General features: G+C 35.8%; 1 protein-coding gene across 1 annotated transcript; it reads left to right on the top strand.

The window, feature by feature from the left end:
• The first annotated feature begins 340 nt into the window (after nucleotides 1-340).
• LOC101352784 (N-acetyllactosaminide alpha-1,3-galactosyltransferase-like) lies at nucleotides 341-19,309 on the top strand. Its single transcript, XM_012555316.2, is given in 6 exon segments — nucleotides 341-552; nucleotides 554-648; nucleotides 1,317-1,349; nucleotides 4,396-4,449; nucleotides 8,115-8,246; nucleotides 18,622-19,309. Coding segments are annotated over 6 exon segments (1,074 nt in total). The 5' UTR covers nucleotides 341-480.
• Nucleotides 19,310-19,469: the final 160 nt, after the last annotated feature.

The raw sequence follows: 19,469 nt of genomic DNA, 5'->3' as shown, positions 1-19,469 counted from the left end.
AATAAAATATTAAAAAAAAAAAAAAATTACAACTGAACCTCCAGCCAGTGCTCTGAATCAACTTTATATTCAAATACTTTTGAGAAGGGACATATATTATATGCTGTTACTAGTCCTATCACCTTTCTTGGGATGATTCACTTCATTATAATGTATAATTAAAAATAATAATTTCCTTCATAATTATTTAGTTCTTTAGAGTCTATGCAGGAATTGTCATAATTATCTCTTCTCACTGACACCCAACCTTGTGAGTTAGGCTGGGAAGGTGGTATTTTTATGTTTCCCTTATGCAGGTAAAGCTATTTTAGAAAACACAGTCTATAAGATCTCTTGCATAAGGCCAGCCAAGACCAGCTAATATCCTAAGACTTTCTGCAGCTAGCTCTGACTCAATTCTGTTTTCACTTATAGAGACATCCAAGGAAAAGAGGTTCCCTAATTGCTAGCCAATGTTGATTAAATTATCTAGTTTTTGTCATGGAGAGGCAGGCTTTACTACAGTTTACACTGTATACATTGTACTTTATTTCATCCACTTTTATCTGTTTCTTTTTCCTCTCAGGAAATGATATACAAAAGAAAAATAATTCTATTGTTACTGATTTTATTGTCTGTATGGGCCATGCATAGGGAGTATCATTTCAGGTAACTATAAAAACTTAATGAATATTTTATTTTGATATTTGGTAAGGATCTAGTATGTGAAAAAGACAATAGGCTCACCCTATGAATAAATCAGAAATCCCTTGTTTCAAATACAGCATGCAGCACCCAAATCCTTTTTTTCTAATGTGATGAAAGCTAAAAAATAATTCTTTTGGGGACCATTGTGAGGAGACGCAATGTTACGTTACCAAGACAGTGTGGCAGTGTAATGTTACTTATTGAATGTTATAGAGAAACTGACACTTTGAAATAGGTAGAATCTTCTTTAAGAAATATCCCTAATATTAGTGACTTCATACACTACCTATGGTATTTGCCCTCCACAAATCAATGAAGAGTAGGGGACTTAATTAGCAACTGGCAAGTTTCACTGTTTTGATGGTACTAAATAATCTCTTTTATTGTGTCTCAAAGAATTAGATATGTGGGTTTTTTAATATATAGCATAGGAGGTCCTTGACTGCAATGAATTTATTATGTTAATTACTGCATGTCTATAACCAACAATGCACCTGGCACATAGTATGTGCTCAGTAAATATCCAGTGAATAAAATGAATGGATTGATGGATTCTAACTCTAGTCATCTTAAATGTGGAATGCTTTACATAATTTAAAAGTAATACAATGCTTTTCATTTGTCCTAAGCACAAAGAAACTACAGAGGATGTATCAGTGCTGGTAAGTCTTTATTGACAAATATGCTATGGCCTGTTCTTGGAGGACAAAACTGGTTGGAGGGCAATGGGGGTACTTGTGGGTCCTTGGTTCCTGCAGCCAGGATAAACCAAAGCAATTTCAAAAACACAAGTGGAGATATTTGCTTAAGTTCAGAATGACAGGAACCATAGAAAGAACAGACTGGCAGAGTGCTATTCCTGGTGGAGAGACAGGGACTGGCGAGGGGAAATATGTTAAGGGCCAGAACCCAGCCCCCTGTAGCCTTGGGTCTTTTAAAACTCTGGGCAAACACACAGGAGCAAAGACTTCACTCAAAGGCTCTCAAGAGATTTTATTGACTACATGACACCCACAAAATCATGCCAGCAGAATGTGTTCAGAGAGGAAAACCTTTCCAAAGATTGTGCAAGATCCAGTATTATAATATGTTCTTCAATTTCTTCCTATAGCAATGGAACCACACAGTTAAGTGAGAAGCAGCTTTCTTATCTGATGCTTATTGTGTCCATGGACCTTGTCTTTCTCATGCTTCTTTGGTTTACAACTCCCCCACTAAGACCATGATATCTGGCTGAGCTGTGGCATGCATGAAAATAATGTATTAAGAAGGTTTTCATGTTCCAGGCATAGTATGTATGTTTCCCCTATGTATAGCTATGGCTAATAGAGGACAGTAACTCCAACTACCTGAAAACAACAGGAAAATCCCTAGGCAAAGGCAGAAACATTCGAGGAAAGTCTGCTGCAACTGAGACTGGGAGAAGGACTAGATTAAAATGTTTTCTGGCACTAAAACCACTCCTGAGGCCAATTCTTCAGACAAAGATTAGACTGGACCATGGGAAATAAAATGATACTTGTGAAGAGTGTGCTTCTTAGCTCAAGTACATATACGAGACTAAATGGGCAGCTCCTGTCCAGAGGTAAGATGAGAAGGCAAAGAGGGTCAGGAGCTGGTTGAATGGACATGGGAAATCAGGGGTAGAAAGGAGGAGCGTGCTGTCACAGTATAGGGAGAGCAATTAGGGTCACATAACAATGTGTGTATAAATTTTTGTATGAGAGATTAACTTAAATTGTAAACTTTCACTTAAAGTATGACAATAAAATTTTAAAAAAAAAGGTTTTCTGGCAAAATATGTTCACTGCAATACACTCTAAGAATAATTCTCTCTATTATTAATATTAGTTCTTCTTAGCATCAAGATTCCATAGCCTTAACATACTAATCCTTGTCAACCAAAAGCACAGCTGTCAATGCTAGTGGGTGCCCGAGTAGAAAACCATGTCTCAGTCACATCCCCGATATTACAGTTACTTCTATCTGTGTACATAGAGACAAAGGCAGTCTCCTGACATGTGATACATACTCAGCTCCACAGATGCCCAATCCCTTCATTAACTCAGCCCAGGATCAGCTTCCCTAAGGTGTCCTAGCTCTATAGCTGGGGAGCCATTAAAGTATATAGCAAGAAGAAAGAGTAAAGACTCAGGGAAAACTGCATGTCTTCCCACTTACTGTATGACCCTTGGCAAGATAATAAAAACTCTTTGTGCCTCAGTTTCCTTACCTGGTAAAATGAGGGTAATAATAATAGTACCTATCTCATAGGGGTGCTGTGTAGATTAAATTAGATAATACTTAGGAAAGTGCTCAATGAATATTAGTTATTAGCACAGGGAACCTAACAGATTAGGGAAAACTTCCCTTAGGAAGGAAGAAAAATGAGACTTGCAGGATATGTGAGAATTAGCTGGTTAAAGTTGTGGCATGTTTAAGGAAATGAAGAAAGGTCAGTGATTCCGGAAAATTTTAAGTGTGGGGCTTGGTAGGAGATGTGGTTGGAACGGTGTGAAAGGTTAGATCGTGCAGAACACTGTGGCTATATAAGGAATGCGGACATGATCCTTAGGACAATGGGAGCCACTGGACACTGTTAAACAAAATAATAACATAGTAACACTGGCAGTTCAGAAATATGACACGGGAAGCAAAGTGGAAGTGTGGAGAATGAATTGAAGAGGGGCAATGCAAGGACAGGCAGGGAGTGTGGTGCATTGTTAACTGTGGGGGGTTGGTATATGGAGGTTCATTATAGTATTCTCTTTATATTTGTATATGTTTGAAATTTTTCATACTGCAAAGTTTTTATTTAAGTGTACAAATAATGAGACCAATGAGGAGGCTATTGAGGTAGTCCAGAGATAATGGTGACTTGAAGTCATGTGGTGCCGGAAAAGGGAAATAGAGGATGGATTTGAGAGATGTTTTGGAGCTAAAACCAGAAGAACTGAATGATGGATTTGATGTTGGGACTTAGGAAGGGCTCATGCTTCATGCTTCTGTCTTGCCAATCTAGGTGGATTCACTGAGATAAGACAACATATGGAGAAGAGAGACTTTTGGGGAGATAGGATGACTTTAAAATTAAACATCTTCACTTTGTAGTGTCTGCATAAAATTCAAGTAGTGAACTTCAGAACACAGTCTTAAGTTCATGGGTGACATCTAAGTTGTACATAAAAATTTGAAGCCACAGAAGATGTGTCCAGAAGAGAATGTCAAGTGATAAAATAAGAGAGCTTAGAAGAAAACCTTCTGAGAATAATTGTTAAGTCAAGGCTCTTGAGGAGATAGGATATTTAAGGCTAATCTAAGATAGAAAGTAAGGATATATTTCCATTGTGATAGAAAAGATTAAAAAAAAAAAAAGAAGATTCAGTGCTATAGGTAGATTTGGAGGTGAGTGACAGAAAGTTGAGGGAGCTTTCATCTGATGCCTGCTATTTTCTCTGAGAACTAAAAGAATGAGAAATGAGAGCTAACTATGGAAACACATGAGGATTTCTGAGTAGTACAGAGTACAGTTGAGGTTGGAAACAATGATTTTTCCATGCCACCACCATCAAAGTTCATCATTATTTTTCTTATTGCTTCATCCTTATCTTATACCTTATTATAATACAGCCTAAGATTTGATAGACATTCAATTATCTAAAATTCTAGCAGATATAGTGTGACTCTTTGCATTATTTTTCCTTACAGTTCTCTGAATAATCAACCATAAGAACTGCAGCTATCAGACTGGTTTTATCCCATGTAAGAATCCAAGTCTTGCACTATATGAGGTTTGCTCACAGAAATTTAGAAATGTCAACAATACTACTACTGGCATTCTAAATGTTGCAGAGTAGATGAATTTTTTATTCCAACTTTTTTTATTCCAAGACCCATAGGGAATGGACATTTGGATCCACATCTACCATGAGTGAGAGTTTAGATTACATAACCTCAAAGGTCCTAGGATGATGGTAGGTCAAAAGTATAAGGATGTATTTGAGATCATTTGGTTGATTTTCCTCATTTCACTAATGAGAGAACAAAAGCCCAAATGAAACAGGTGGGTTATCTGTGTGCTTCATGCTTTAGTGCAACAGTCTTCCTCTGGCCTTTCTGTGTGTATGTTGGGGCATGCCTTCAATACTCAGCCAAGCAGTTTACAACTCTGCCTTAGCCTTCATTTCCTGCTGGTGTAGAGCTTGAAGGTCACTCAGAGGTGAGAGCTTACAGTCTTCTCAGGTCTTTTGTGAGCATATACCTAATCCTGGGCATGTGCGTGGCTTTCTAGATTCCCAAGAATATGTGGGAGCTTTTTCAAAGATATTGTTCCCCAAAGCATCTCTTTTACCAGCATTTTTTCTTAAGCTCTGGGTTTGTCTATTGTTTGAGCCAATGTTTATCCTTTGCTTCAGGCAGCAGTGGCTAATACATTTGCCTTTAGGTGTTTTTGACAAATATTTACTATTTAGCTGCCTGGGGACTGGGAGAGATCAGAAATAGGTGAAACAAAGGCAGACACTTTGAGCTGGTCCTTCAAGAAGCCACCAGACAGGTCAAAACAAACAGTAATAATGCTTTGAAAATAAGGTCTGTTTTGCTCCCTCTGGTACTAGGAACCTAAAGTAGGAATGCTGGCTGTTATTTTCAAGGCTGCTGCTGACATGAGGAGTAATGAATGGGGCAGAGTATGTTAAAACACCACAGAGTTCTCTTACTAAGATTCACTTTTTTTTTGATTAAGCATTTGCCTGGTTGCTTGGTTGACTGACAAAGAAAAAAAGAGAGAAGATGCCAATATCAAAAATCAGAACTGAAAGTGGAGACATTACAACTAACACTACAGAAATAAAAAGAATCATAAGAGAATACTATAAATGATTGTATGCTAACAAATTAGATAACCTAGATTAAATGGACAAATTCCTAGAAACACATAAACATCCTACATTGATTTAAATTAGAAATAGAAAATCTCAACAAACCCATAACAAATGAAGACATTGAATCAGTAATCAAAAACCTCCCAACAAAGAAAAGTCCTGGATTAGATGGCTTCACTAGGGAATTCTAACAAACATTTATGGAAGTGACCCCAGTCCTTTGTAAACCTTTCCAAAAAATAGAAGAGGGAACACCACCTAACTCATTCTATCAGGCTAGCATTACTTTGATATGAAAGCCAGACAAAGACACCACAAGAAAAGAAAACTACAGAGCAGAATTCCTTATGAAGATAGAGGCAAAAATCCTCAAGAAAAGACTATCAAACCAATCCAACAGTGTATTTAAAGGATTGTATAACATTATCAAGTGGGAATTATCCTAGGAATGCAAGGGTGGTTCAATATTTGAAAATCCATCAATGTAATACATCACATTAATAGAACAAAGGAGTGGGGGAAAACAAATGATCATCTCAATCAATGCAGAAAAGGCATTCAACAAAACCCCAAACCATAATTAGATATCACTTCACATCCGCTAAGATGACTATGATTGAAAAAAGAAAAACAAAAACGAAAACAACAGCTGTTGGCAAGGATGTGGAGAAACTGGAACCCTCATCCATTGCTCATGGGACTGTAAAATGGTGTAGCCGCTGTGGAAATGTTTGGTAGTTCCTCAAAAAGTTAAACATAGAATTACCATATGACCCAGCAATTCTACTGCCCAAAAGAACTGAAATAAGGGATTCAAACAGATACTTTTACACCAGTGTTCATTGCAGCACTGAATAAAATGTTTCCACCAAAAGGTGGAAACAACCCAAGTGTCCATCAACAGAAGAGTGGATAAACAAGATGTGGTACATACATACAGCAGACTATTACTTATCCATAAAGAGAAATGAAGTCCTGATACATGTTATAACATGGCTGAACCTTGAGTAAAATAAGTCAGTCACAAAAAAAAAATATTGTATGATCTCAATTATGCGAAATATCTAGAATAGGCAAATCTATAGAGATGAACATTTATTAGTGGTTATCAGGAACAGAAGGAAGGAGGCAGGGGGAAAGAGGGAGTCATTGTTTAGGGGGCACTGAGTTTCTGTTAAGGGTGTGAGAAAATTTGGAACTGGACATGGTGATGACTGTACAACATGATGAACATAATTAATGTCACTGAATTGTACATGTAAAAAATGTTGAGTTGGCAAATGCTTTGTTTTATATATATACTTAACCACAATAAAAAATGTCTTTCTACTATCTTCTGCTGTCTACAGTTTCTGATGAGAAATCTGCAGTCATTCAAATGTTGTAACATACCATTTTTCTCTGGTTGCTTTTCAATATTTATTCTTTATATTTGATTTTTAGCAGTTTGATTATGATGTGTCACAGTGTGGTTTTCTTTGAGTTTATCTTGTTTGTGGTTTGCTGAGCTTTCCCACCCCCCCAATGTATGTTTACAGCTCTTTTAAAAAAAAATTATTGAGGTAATGTATATATCACAAAATTTGCCATTTTAACCATTTTAAGTATACAATTCAGCGACATTAAGTATATTCATCATCACCACAATTTCCAAAAGTTTTTCATCACCCAAAACAGAAATGCAGTACCCCTTAGGCAATGACTCCTTATTTCCCCTCCCCCCATACCCTGGTAATCACTAATAACATTTTGTCTCTATGTATTTGCCTATTTTAGATATTTCATATAAATGGGATCATACAATATTTGTTCTTTCGTGTCTGATTCATTAAAGTCCTCACCATATGTGGACTCTGGGCTTTGATTTGTGTTCCCTTTAATCTGCTTTACTTGAACTACATTATTTTGCTTCACCAAATCCATTTTGTTATCTAAAAGGCATGTCTAAAAAGCTTCACCAGATGCCCACTGCTTCACTGTTTATTTTGTCTTTGTATCCAGGATCTGGATTTTAAAAGATAAGAATTATTCATTACTTAAATGGATATACCTCAAGTAAGAATCAAAGTCCTCATATCAAACAACTTTATAGATATGGTTTTTAGGGTTGCTATCAGTCGGAATTGACTCAATGGCAGACAGTTTGTTTTTTTTTTTTTTTTAAGTGTCAGTACTGGCAGCATTTCAGATAATGAAAACTAGGAAACTTGGTTTTCAAAATGTGATCTTTAAAAATAATCAATGTCATAATCCTAGGGCCTGGAGATTCTGGCCCATATATAAGAGAGATTATGATTTTAGACTTGGTAGACATTTAAACTATGTGTCTTCAAGGATTTTGCAATCACAATACAACTAATTTGTAAGTGTACTTTTGTAATGATCTGGCCCTTTTTGGCAGTTAATCTAGTTTATCACAACCTTCAAGGCTTGGGTTATGGTTAAGGAAATGCAGCAATCAGACCCAAGGTTTTATGCATTATTAATATCTTTTGCTGTTTTATTAAAAGGTATTCTGTTCAAAATGCTATGTCTATCTTACAGTGCATACATGAACTTGACTACCAAATGGTCAGCTCCAGTCATGTGTCATGGCACTTGCAATGAAAGAGTCTTGGAAAATTATTATGCAAATCATAAAATTACTGTGGGGTTGACTGTATTTGCTGTTGGAAAGTAAGTAATGATGTCAAACGTCCTTTACATTAAGGTTTTTTTGTCCTAAAAAATATGAGAATACTTACTGAAGTGCCTCATAATTTAACTTAATAGTTGTTCTTTTTAGGACAATTCTTGTAATAATTCTAAATATTACTACCACTTGGTTCAGCCAGAAAACATACTAATCTCTCAATTTCTTTTCTATTATCTGATTTTACAATCCCTTCCCAAGATTAACTTAATTTCCTGGGTCTGTTGCAAATCATTTAAAACACACTGTTCACAGGTTTGTGCCTCTGAAATAGCCATTCTTCAGTGTTTTTATACTAGATCAATCCAATAATTTGCTTCATCCCATGCTTTTCCCAAGTCATAAACTGCTCTCAGAGAAACTCAGTTTTTGACCCCTTCTATGTCCTTGTTGATTCAATACATACCAAAATAAGGTAACTACAATTATCTACAGTAGAGTCTTTACATGCCACATTTTCTGACCACCATTCATTAATGCAAAAAATTTAAAATAAAAGAGTAAGTGAAATCATCCAGTAGCTTTAGAATAAAAAATCAATGCATTCTTAATTACTAATCAAATATAAAATAAAAACCATAAAATAGGCTCCTGAAAAAAAATAATTACAATGAAATACTTTCATTTAAAGGTGGATGAATACAGCTACTTGAGTCAATCCACCAGCTTCTGAAACCATATGAGAATAACAAAAATATAAATAAAAAAGAGATGAACACTTTAAGTTCAATAAAACTAGGAAAAATTCCAAGTCAGACTTTTAACTTTGAAGATTATTTGCCAAATAGTGTGAAATTTGGACTAAATATGGAGAAGGCACCGAACTGGACGCATACATCTAAAAGACTCATGATGTGCATTGTCTTCTCAAAGTAGGTTGGATAACCCTGAGACAATCCAACAATGATTCCTTATCTAGAATGGTGAGATCTAAGGGAATAAATAGACCCTAACAGTACCCCTGTGGGAATCCCATTCCACACTGGTGCTGTTGCTAAGTGGAGAAAAATCTTTTTATAGCATTTAGCTTTGACCAGGGCGAGCTGAACCAAAATAAATAAATGATAATTATTAAAAAGAAAAATTCTGACATTCAAGGCTACATTTTGAGCTGTATTGTGAACTGCATTGTGATCTCCTAAGATGGGTAATGAGTCATGGAAAACATTCATAAACATGACAAATCATGAATATGGAGCATAATGGAGGCTGCCTGATTCCAAACCTCCATACACATGGTCCCCCAAACTGTAAAATCAATAACACAAAACCACACATGACACATGGCTTTAGCATTACTGGAACATAGAAAATACCATGACCTTCATACTATCTGCAAATAGAGAAATAAACACCAAATTCCAACAGAGCTGCAAGTCTATGGGTGAGGAGAACAAGAAAGAGGAGGCTTAAAAGACTCCATGCAAAAGAGGTGGGGACAAGGAGGTCTTAGACAAAGTGCAAAAAAATTCATCCTCAGAAAGAAAAAGCCCAACCCTAATTGTTAAATACTGAACACTAGTTGGGATCCAGTTACTAAAAAGGACTTGAAAGTTAGCAGGATCTGAAATGATAGCCTAGAAGAAGCAATGAGTTTAGGGGAGAAGCAAATAAATAGAGGTGTTAGTTCCTCTCCTATTATTCTGTTATTAATTTCTAGTTTGATTTCATTATGGTCAGAGAATATACTTTGTCTGATTTAAATTCTTTGGGGTTTGTTCTATAACAAAGAAACTGGTATCTCTTGGTGAATGTTCCAAGGACACTTGAAAACAATGTGTTGGGTGGAGTGTTCTGTAAATGTGTATTAGATCCTGTTGGTTAATGGTGTTGTTGAGTTCTTCTATGACCTTGCTGATATTTGGCTTAGTATTCAAGTCAATTGCTGAGAGAGGTATCCCCAACTATATTGTAGATTTGTGTCTTTCCTCCCAGGTATATCAGGGTTTTTTTGTATTTTGTGTATTTTGAAGTTCTGTTGTTTGGTGCATACATATTTAGGACTGCTATATCTTCTTGGTGGATTGAACTTCTTATCATTACTTTTTCTCAGTAATTTTCTTTGCTCTCAAGTTCATTTTACCTAATATTAATATAGCCTCTCTTGCTTTATTTACGTTTGCATGGTACGTTTGGTGTATATCCATTTTTCATCTACTCTGCCAATATCTTTCGATTAGTATATTTAGACAATTTATATTTAATTATTGAAAAATTACAGCTTAAATCTAACATTTTAGTATTTGTTTTGTATTTATTTCTGCTGTTTTTATTACTGCCTTTCTGTGGTTTAATTGAACATTTTTTAGAATTCCATTTTATCTATATTGTTTTTGAATCTATCTCTTTGTACAGCTTTTTAGTGGTTGCTCTATATATTACAATATATATCTGTAGCTTACCACAATCTACTAGTAATGGCATTTTATCATTTCAGGTGAGGTGTACAAATCCTGCATCCATTTAGATCCTTTTACTCTCCTCACTTTTAAAATATAATTTCCTCTACAGACATCACACAGCACATCAGATTATGTTGTAATTTTTGATTCAATCATCAAACATAATTTAACAAACTCATGAAGAGAAGGATAGTCCATTATATTTACTCCTGGGTTTACCCATTCCACTGTCTTTTCTTGCTTCTTGATGTCCCAAGCCTCCTTCTAAATTTTTCTTAGTTTTCTTTAATCTGAGAATGTCTTTAATTCCCCTTAATTCCTGGGGGGTATTTTTACTGGTTGTAAAATTCATGGTTGATTGTTCTTTTTTTTCAGTACTTGGAAATATTGATCCACTTCCTTCTAGCCGCCATGATTTCAGATGAGAAATCCACTCTCATTTGAATCATTGTTCCCCTATTGATAATGTGTCATTTTTCTCTATCTGCTTTCAGGATTTTTTTCCTTTGTATTTAGCTCCTAACATTTTCAGAAGTTTGATTATGATGTGTCTTAGCAAGTATTTCTATATATTTTTCTGGTTTTGGTTTTGCTTAGTTTTTTGAATCTGTATGTTTATGTTTTTTGCCAAATTTGGGAATTTTACAGTCATTATGTCTTTGAATACTTTTTCAGCCCTGCCCTCTTTGTCCTCTCCTCCTGTGACTCAGAGGACATGATTATTAAATCTTTTGTTACTATCTCACAGATCCCTGAGATTCTGTTCATTTTTTTCATTCTATTTTTTCTGTGTTCAGATTGGGTAATTTCTGTCAATCTGTCTTCAAATTCACTAATTCTTTCCTATCATCTCCAGTCTACCATTCAGCCTGACTTGAGAGTTTATTTCAATTATTGTATTACTTAGTCCTGTAGTTTGCTTTTGATTCTTTGTGTTGTTTTAGAATTTCATTCATTTTATTTTTGATATCACAAGGCTTCTTCTAATTAATTTTTTTTCAATTAAGTTTGTGTTTGAAGATAATTGTAGATTTACATGCAATTATAAGAACTAATACAGAGAAATCTTGTGTGCACTTTACCCAGTTTCAGCCAATGGTAACATCTTGCAAAACTACAGGAAAATATTACAACCAGGATACTGACATTCTACCGTCAATGATACAGAATATTTCCATCATCGTAAGGATCCCACATTTTGCCTTTTTGTAGCCACACCTACTTCCTCCCAACTCCATCCCCTTCTTAACTCTTGGCAACCACTAAAATCTGTTCTACATTTCTATAATTTTGTCATTTCAAGAATGTTATGCAAATTGAATTATACAGACTGTAACTTTTTGGGATTGACTTTCTTCACTTAGCATAATTCTCTGGCAATTCATCAAGGTTGCTGTGTGTATCAACCGTTCGTTCCTTTTTATTGCTGAGTAGTACTTCATGGTCTGGATGTACCACAGTTTGCTTAATCATTCACCATGGAAAGACACTTGGGTTATTTCTAGTTTGGTGCTATTACAAATAAAGATGCTATAAATATTTGTGTATAGGTTTTTGTATGAACATAAGCCTTCATTTCTCTGGGATAGATGCCCAGCAGTTCAATTACTGGATCGTATGGTAGTTGCATTTTCAGTTTTGTAAGAAACTGCCAAGCTGTTTTTCCAGAGTGGCTGTACTATTATACATTCTCACCAACAACATATTAGTGAGCCAGTTTCTCCATGTCCTTGACAGCATTTAGTGTTGTCATTATTTTTTATCCTAGCAATTCTGATAAGTTTGTAGTGATATCTCACTGTGGTTTTGATTTAGATTTCCTTAATGGCTAAAGATGTCAAACATCTTTTCATGCACTTATTCGTCATCTGTATATCTTCTTCAGTGAAATGTCTCTTCATGTTTTTTGTTCATGTTCTAATTGGATTGTTTGCTTTCTCACTGTTGGGTTTTGAGAATTCTTTATATATTCTGGTTACAAGTCCCTTATCAGATAAGTGATTTGAAAATAGTTTCTGTCCAGTGTCTTTCACAGAGCAAAATTTTTCATTTTAGTGAAGTACAATTTATCAATTTTTTCTTTTGCCAAGTCTAAAAACTCTTTCCTAACCCTAAGTACCAAAGATTTTCTCATATGTTCTCTTTGAAAAGTTTTATGGTTTTAAATTTACAACTTCAATTTATTTTCAGTTAATTTTTGTATAAGGGATGAGACTGAGGTCAATATACAGTCGGCCCTTCATATCCGCGGGTTCTGCATCCGCAGATTCAACCAATCATGGATCGAACCCATGGATATGAAGTAGTCTTCCCTTATCCAAGTTGAAATACAGTAACTTCCCCTTTTCCAAGGTTTCGCTTTCCATGGCTTCTTGTCATTATTCCCTAAACAATACACTACAACAACTATTACATAGCATTTACATTGTATTGGGTATTATAAGTAGTCTAGAGATGATTTAAAGTAAACAGGTGGATATGTATAGGTTATATGCAAATATTACGCCATTTTATATATGAGACTGAGCATCTGAGGATTTTGGTATCCTTGGGGAGTGCTAGAACCAATCCCCCATGGACACGGAGGGCTGACTGTATTTTTTTTTAATGTTGTTGTTAGGTGTTGTGAAGGTGGGTCTGACTCATAGCAACCCTATGTACAACAGAATGAAACAGTCTGGTCCTGCGCCATCCTCACAATCATTGTTATGCTTGAGCCCATTGTTGCAGCCACTGTGTCAATCCATCTCGTTGAGGGTCTTCCTCTTTTTCCTGACCCCTTACTTTACCAAGCATGATGTTCTTCTCCAGGGACTGGTCCCTCCTGATAACATGTCAAAAGTATGTGAGACAAAGCCTCACCATCTTCGCTTCTAATGAGCATTCTGGCTGTACTTTCTCCAAGACAGATTTATTTGTTCTTCTGGCAGTCCATGGTATATTCAATATTCCTCACCAACACCATAATTCAAAAGCATGAATTGTTCTTTAGTCTTCCTTATTCATTGTCCTATATATACCCAAAAATAACTTTTTTAAAAATAACATTTTATTGTATTTAAGGTGTGCAGTGGTTAAAGTACTGGACTGCTAACCAAAAGGTCAGCGGTTCGAAACCACCAGCAGCTCCACAGGAGAAAGATGTGGCAGTCTGCTTCTGTAGAGATTCACAGCCTTGGAAACCCTAGGGGGTCACTATGAGTCGGAATTGACTTGACAGCAGTGGCTTTGTTTTGTTTTTTTAAGGTGAAACTTTACACAGAAAACTAGGTTCCTACTTAACAATTTCTACACAAATTATTCAGTGATACTGATTACATTTTTCAGAATGTGTCATCATTCTTATTCATTCCATTTTGGTTGTACCATTTCCAGTACCCTAGTTTCCCTGTCCTTTACCTTCTCATCTTTGCTTTAGAGTAATTTTTGATCATTTGGTCTCATATAGATAATTTTTTAAAGGAGCTCATTACTCATAGGCGATATTCTTTATTTTATGAGCCAGTCTATTATTTAGCTAAAAAGTGACCTCAAGGGATAATATCAGTTTAAGGCTTAAAGAGTATCTCAGGGTGATAGTCTCAGGGAGTCCTTTAGTCTCAACCTATGTAAACTTAAAAAGTCTGGACTTTTTAAGAATTTGAGTTCTATTCCACATTTTTCTCCTGTTCTATCAGGATCCATCTGTTGTGGCCCTGATCAGAATGGTCGGTAGTGGTAGCCAGGCACTGTCTAGTTCTGATTTTAGTGTAGATGAGGCTGTGGTTCATGTAGACTATTATTCCTATAGACTACTTTCTTCTCTGAGTCTTTGGTTTCTTTCTTTCTCTTTTGTTCCGGACAAGTAGAGGCCAACAGTTGTATCTTAGATGGCCGCTTGCAAGCTTTTAAGACTCTAGACACTACTCACTACATTAGGATGTAGAACATACACTTTTTGAACTATCTTATGCCAATTAACTACTGAGTTGTCCCACGAGACTGTGGTCCTAAGCCTTCAAACTCAGAAAACCAATCTCCCGAGGTGTTTAGTTGTATCTAAGAATTATCTGTAACTGTGTCCCCTATGTGGTTTATTACAGATATGGATATACATACATGCACATGCATACCTACATGTACATACGCCTATAGATACATCTACCTGTGCACACGTATGTACCCACATGTTCATACCCATACACATATATGCCTATAGACAGGTAGTCCCTGACTTACGATGTATTTGAGTTACTATGAACTGCACTTAGAAACATCTGTTATTTATTTATTTATTTTTTGTACATCTTATCGTTAGTAATATGTACTACATACAATTTGCAGTGTGTAATTTGCTGATGTTATCATTTTCAGATGTTCACTTGCAGATGTTCAATGTTATGATTTACTGTTCAAAACACTGCCATATAGCAAGTAATGATGAAAACTAAAAAAAAAAAAAAAAAAAAAAAGGTATCCAACTTACATCAGAACCAACTTACAATGGAGTCATTGGAACAGAACCTGAACAGAACAGTCGTAAGTCAGGGACTACCTGTACATACTTATGTAACCACACACATATTTTTTGGTTGTTCTTGCAAAATTATATTTGTCATATCCTTTACCAAAAACATCCTTTTCTGTTGTGCACTTCTTAGTGACATCGTTTACCTTGGTCAAGTTGTGTGCACTTCACCTACATTTGATGCTACCTTTCCCATCACCAAAAATAACAAGTATCCACTATCTGAAGAGTGCCTTCCCCTCTCATCACCCCCCTCCCTGGCACCCATCCCGGGTAACCACCAGTGAGCATTGGTTTCTGTATATGTAGCTATTCTTGTCTTCTTATAAAAGTGCAATCATACAATATAAGTCCTTTTGTGATTGACTTATTTCACTCAGCATAATGTCCTCCAGATTCATCCACATAAGATGTTTTAAGGACTCATCATTATTTTTTATGGTTGAGTAGTATTCCATTGTATGTATGCTCCACATTTTGTTTATCCATTCATCCGCAGATGGGCACTTAGATTGTTTCCGTCTTTTTACTATTGTGAATAACACTGCAATGAACATAGGTGTGCGTATGTCTGTCCATGTCGCTTTTATTAGATCTCTAGGGCATGTACTTAGGAGTGGGTTTGATGGATCATAAGGTATTTCTATTTCTAGCTTTTTGAGGAAGTGCCATACCATTTTCCAGAATGGTCATACCATTTTACAATCCCTCCAGTGGTAGATAAGGGTTCCAATCTCCCCACATCCTCACCAGTTTTTTTTTTTTTATCAGTCCATTTTTGCAGGGATGAGATGGTATCTCATTGCAGTTTTGATTTGCATCTCTCTAACGGCTAATGATTGCAAGCATTTTTTTCATGTGTTTGTTGGCTGCTTGAATGTCCTCTTTGGTGAAGTGTCTGTTCCTGTCCCTTGCCCATTTTTTAATTAGTTTGTCTTTTTATTGTTGATTTGTTGAAGTTTTCTATATATTTTAGAGGTTAGACCTTTATTGGATATGTTGTTCCTGAAGATTTTTTCCCAGTCTGTAAGTTGTTTTTTCACTCGTTTGATAAAATCTTTTCATGAGCATAAGTATTTAATTTTTAGGAGGCCCCAGTTATCTAATTTGTCTTCTGCCATTCACGTATTTGTAGTTGTGTTTGATAATCTATTTTTTAAAAAAGTTAGGTCCCATAGTTTTGCCCCTATGTTATCTTCCAGGAACTTTATAGTTTTAGCTTTAACATTTATGTCTTTGATCCATTTTGCATTAGTTTTTGTGTGTGGTGTGAGGTATGAATGCTGTTTCATTTTTCTGCAAGTGGATATCCAGTTTTGCCAGCACCATTTGTTAAAGGGACTGTTTCTTCGCCTTCGAATGGACTTTGACCCCTTGTTGAAAATCAGCTGCCTATAGATGAATAGGTTTATTCCTAGGTTCCCAATTCTATTCCATTGTTCTGTGTGCCTGTCATTGAACCAGTACCAGGCCTGTTTAATTACTGTGGCTGTGTAGTATGTTTTGAAATTGGAAGTGTGAGGCCTCTTACTCTGTGCTTCTTCAAAATTGCTTAGGCTATTCAAGGCCTCTTTCCTTCCCATATAGTGTTGGTGATTAGTTTTTCCATTTCAGTAAAGAATGTTGTTGGAATTTGAATTGGGATTGCATTACATCTATAGATCTCTATGGGTAGTATTGACATTTTCACAATGTTAAGTCTTCTAATCCACAAGCATGGAATGTTCTTTCAGTTATGTTACTCTCTTTTTAGTTTCTTGCAGTGTTTTATAGTTTTCGTTGTATAGGTTTTACATCCCTGGCTAGGTTTATTCTAGGTATTTTATCATTCTTGCAACTATTATAAATGGTATTGTTTCCTTGATTTCCTTTTCAGAGTTCTCCTTGTTGGTTCTCCTGACTTTTGTGTGTTTTTCTTGGACCCTGACACTTTGCTGAATTCTTTTATAAGATCCAGTAGCTCTCCTGTGGAATCTCTGAGATTTTCTATGTATAGGATCATGTCATCTGTGAATAGAGATAGTTTTACTTCTTCCTTTCCAACTTGGATACTCTTTTTTTCCTTTCTTGCCTTATTGCTCTGGCTAGGACTTCCAGTACAATACCAAAAAATATTTTTAACACAGTACTTGATTATATACCCTCAGCCTAAAGACAAAAAGAATTGTAAACAAATATTGAACTCTAGTTAGCTAGGTTTTTTTGTTTTTTGTTTTAGTGGTATGAGTTAGCAGTCCTGGGACTACTCTTTGTGTAATAAGAAATTGGGCAAATGATTAAATGGATGGAGGATAGTGGGAGCTGTATTACTCACTGTTGGAGAAATAAGTTACAAATATGGAAACGGAAAAGACAGACTAAGCCACTAAAAGGCTGCGAAATAATGATGTCACTTGGTTTCTAAATACTCTTCTACACTAAAAGTCATCAGAATTCTGTGAAAAAAATTGCTGTTTCTTGGACTGGAACATGGAAAAAACAATATGAACCTGGGATAGTTTATTGTGCCAGAAAGGAAAAGAGACTTGTAAAAAATGAGATGAACATGTTAAAAAGACCCAAGAGCTATTTTGTAGGCTTTCTCACTGGCAACATCTGTGATAAGAATAGGGGATAAAGGCTGAATTAAAAACAGCCCCAAGTATTGCAAGAAGTTTACTGCCCAGTATTAAGTTGTGTGATGAGTGCTAAATTAGGAATATACAATATTTCCCCAGAAAACAAAGAAAAAGGATGATTAAAAAGTAATGGAAAAATATGCTCTGATCATAACTGGCCAACATATTATAAGCAGGTAAACATTGTGCTTTAATAGGGAACTATGTTATAGACTTGTGGACTGTTTCGTGAATCCATGCTAAGGACCACAAGGCAAAATAAGAAGGATAGGAGGCAGTGAGTTTATATTAATGAGGGAGGAACAACTAGGAAAAGGAGGGTGAGAATGATTGCACAACTGGAAGAATATAATCATTGTCACTGAATTGTACTTATAGAAAGTGTTGAATTGGTGTATGTTCTGCTGTGTATATTCTCAAAAACAACAGCAACATAAATTTAAATAAAAATAAGAAATGAGATCGTGGAGTACTGACCATGCCACCTCTGTAGTGATTCAAGACTTTTCTTGCCTATAACCTTCCAAGAAAGTTCCCCTTGGTCTGATAACCCTGAAAACTCTGGCTCTCATTTTGGTCTGGGCTCTACTCGGTTTCCTGATTCCACCAAGTTTTATTCCCTCCCATGTGGCACTCCTCCATAAAACCCCATCAGGGAGAAGAAAGGCAGATAATTTTACTTTCTTCTATACTACTTAAGTACAACTCAAGAAGCATAGCTCATATCTGGTTGCTTAGTAACATTGTTAAATAAATTAAGTGTAAGTTAAATACTATGTGTTCCACTAAAACATAAGGAGATAAACATAGTCATTTCTTATTTCCTTCACAGATACATTGAGTTCTATTTGCCTAGATTTATGTTATCTGCTGATAAGTTTTTTATGGTTGACCAAAAAGTCATAATTTATGTCACGGTAGATGACTTCTCCAGGATGCCTTGGATACATCTGGGTCCCCTCCGTACACTCAATGTTTTTGAAATTAAACGAGAGAAGAGATGGCAAGATATCAGTATGATGCGCATGAAGACCATCAGTGAGCACATTGCAGATCACATCCAATAAGAAGTTGACTTCCTCTTTTGCATGGATGTGGATCAAATCTTCCAAAGCAAATATGGATTGGAGACTCTGGGCGAGTCAGTAGCTCAGTTACATGTTTATTGGTATCAAGCAAATACTACTATGATACCTTATGAAAGAAGTCAGTTATCAGAAGCATATATAGCTGTGGGTGAGGGAGATTTTTATTACCATGCTGCTGTTTTTGGTGGCACTCCCATTCGAGTTCTAGATATTGCCAGCGATTGCTTAAAAGGAATCATGAAGGACAAGAAAAATAACATTGAAGCAGGGTGGCGTGATGAAAGCCACTTAAACAAGTATTTCTTTCTCCATAAACCCACTAAAATCTTATCACCAGAATACTGCTGGGATTATCGTCAAACAATGACTTCTGATATTAAGGTTGTCAAATTATCTTGGGATGTTAAAGATTATCAACTTCTTAGAATGTAACTTTATAGTCCTTCCTTCAGGTTTCTGAATTTAAGAGTATCATTTTGTCTTTTTACTTAGAAAATTACCACTTCACAAATTTTAGCACTTTAAAACAAAAAAAAAAAATCACCAAGATAGAATGCAGAGCATTGTCTTTATAAGCTGTGTCATGCCAATT

Source organism: Trichechus manatus, unplaced genomic scaffold (genome assembly GCF_000243295.1).
Source record: "Trichechus manatus latirostris isolate Lorelei unplaced genomic scaffold, TriManLat1.0 scaffold00038, whole genome shotgun sequence".
Taxonomy (NCBI): domain Eukaryota; kingdom Metazoa; phylum Chordata; class Mammalia; order Sirenia; family Trichechidae; genus Trichechus; species Trichechus manatus.
This window is presented reverse-complemented; position numbering and strand designations above follow the sequence as displayed.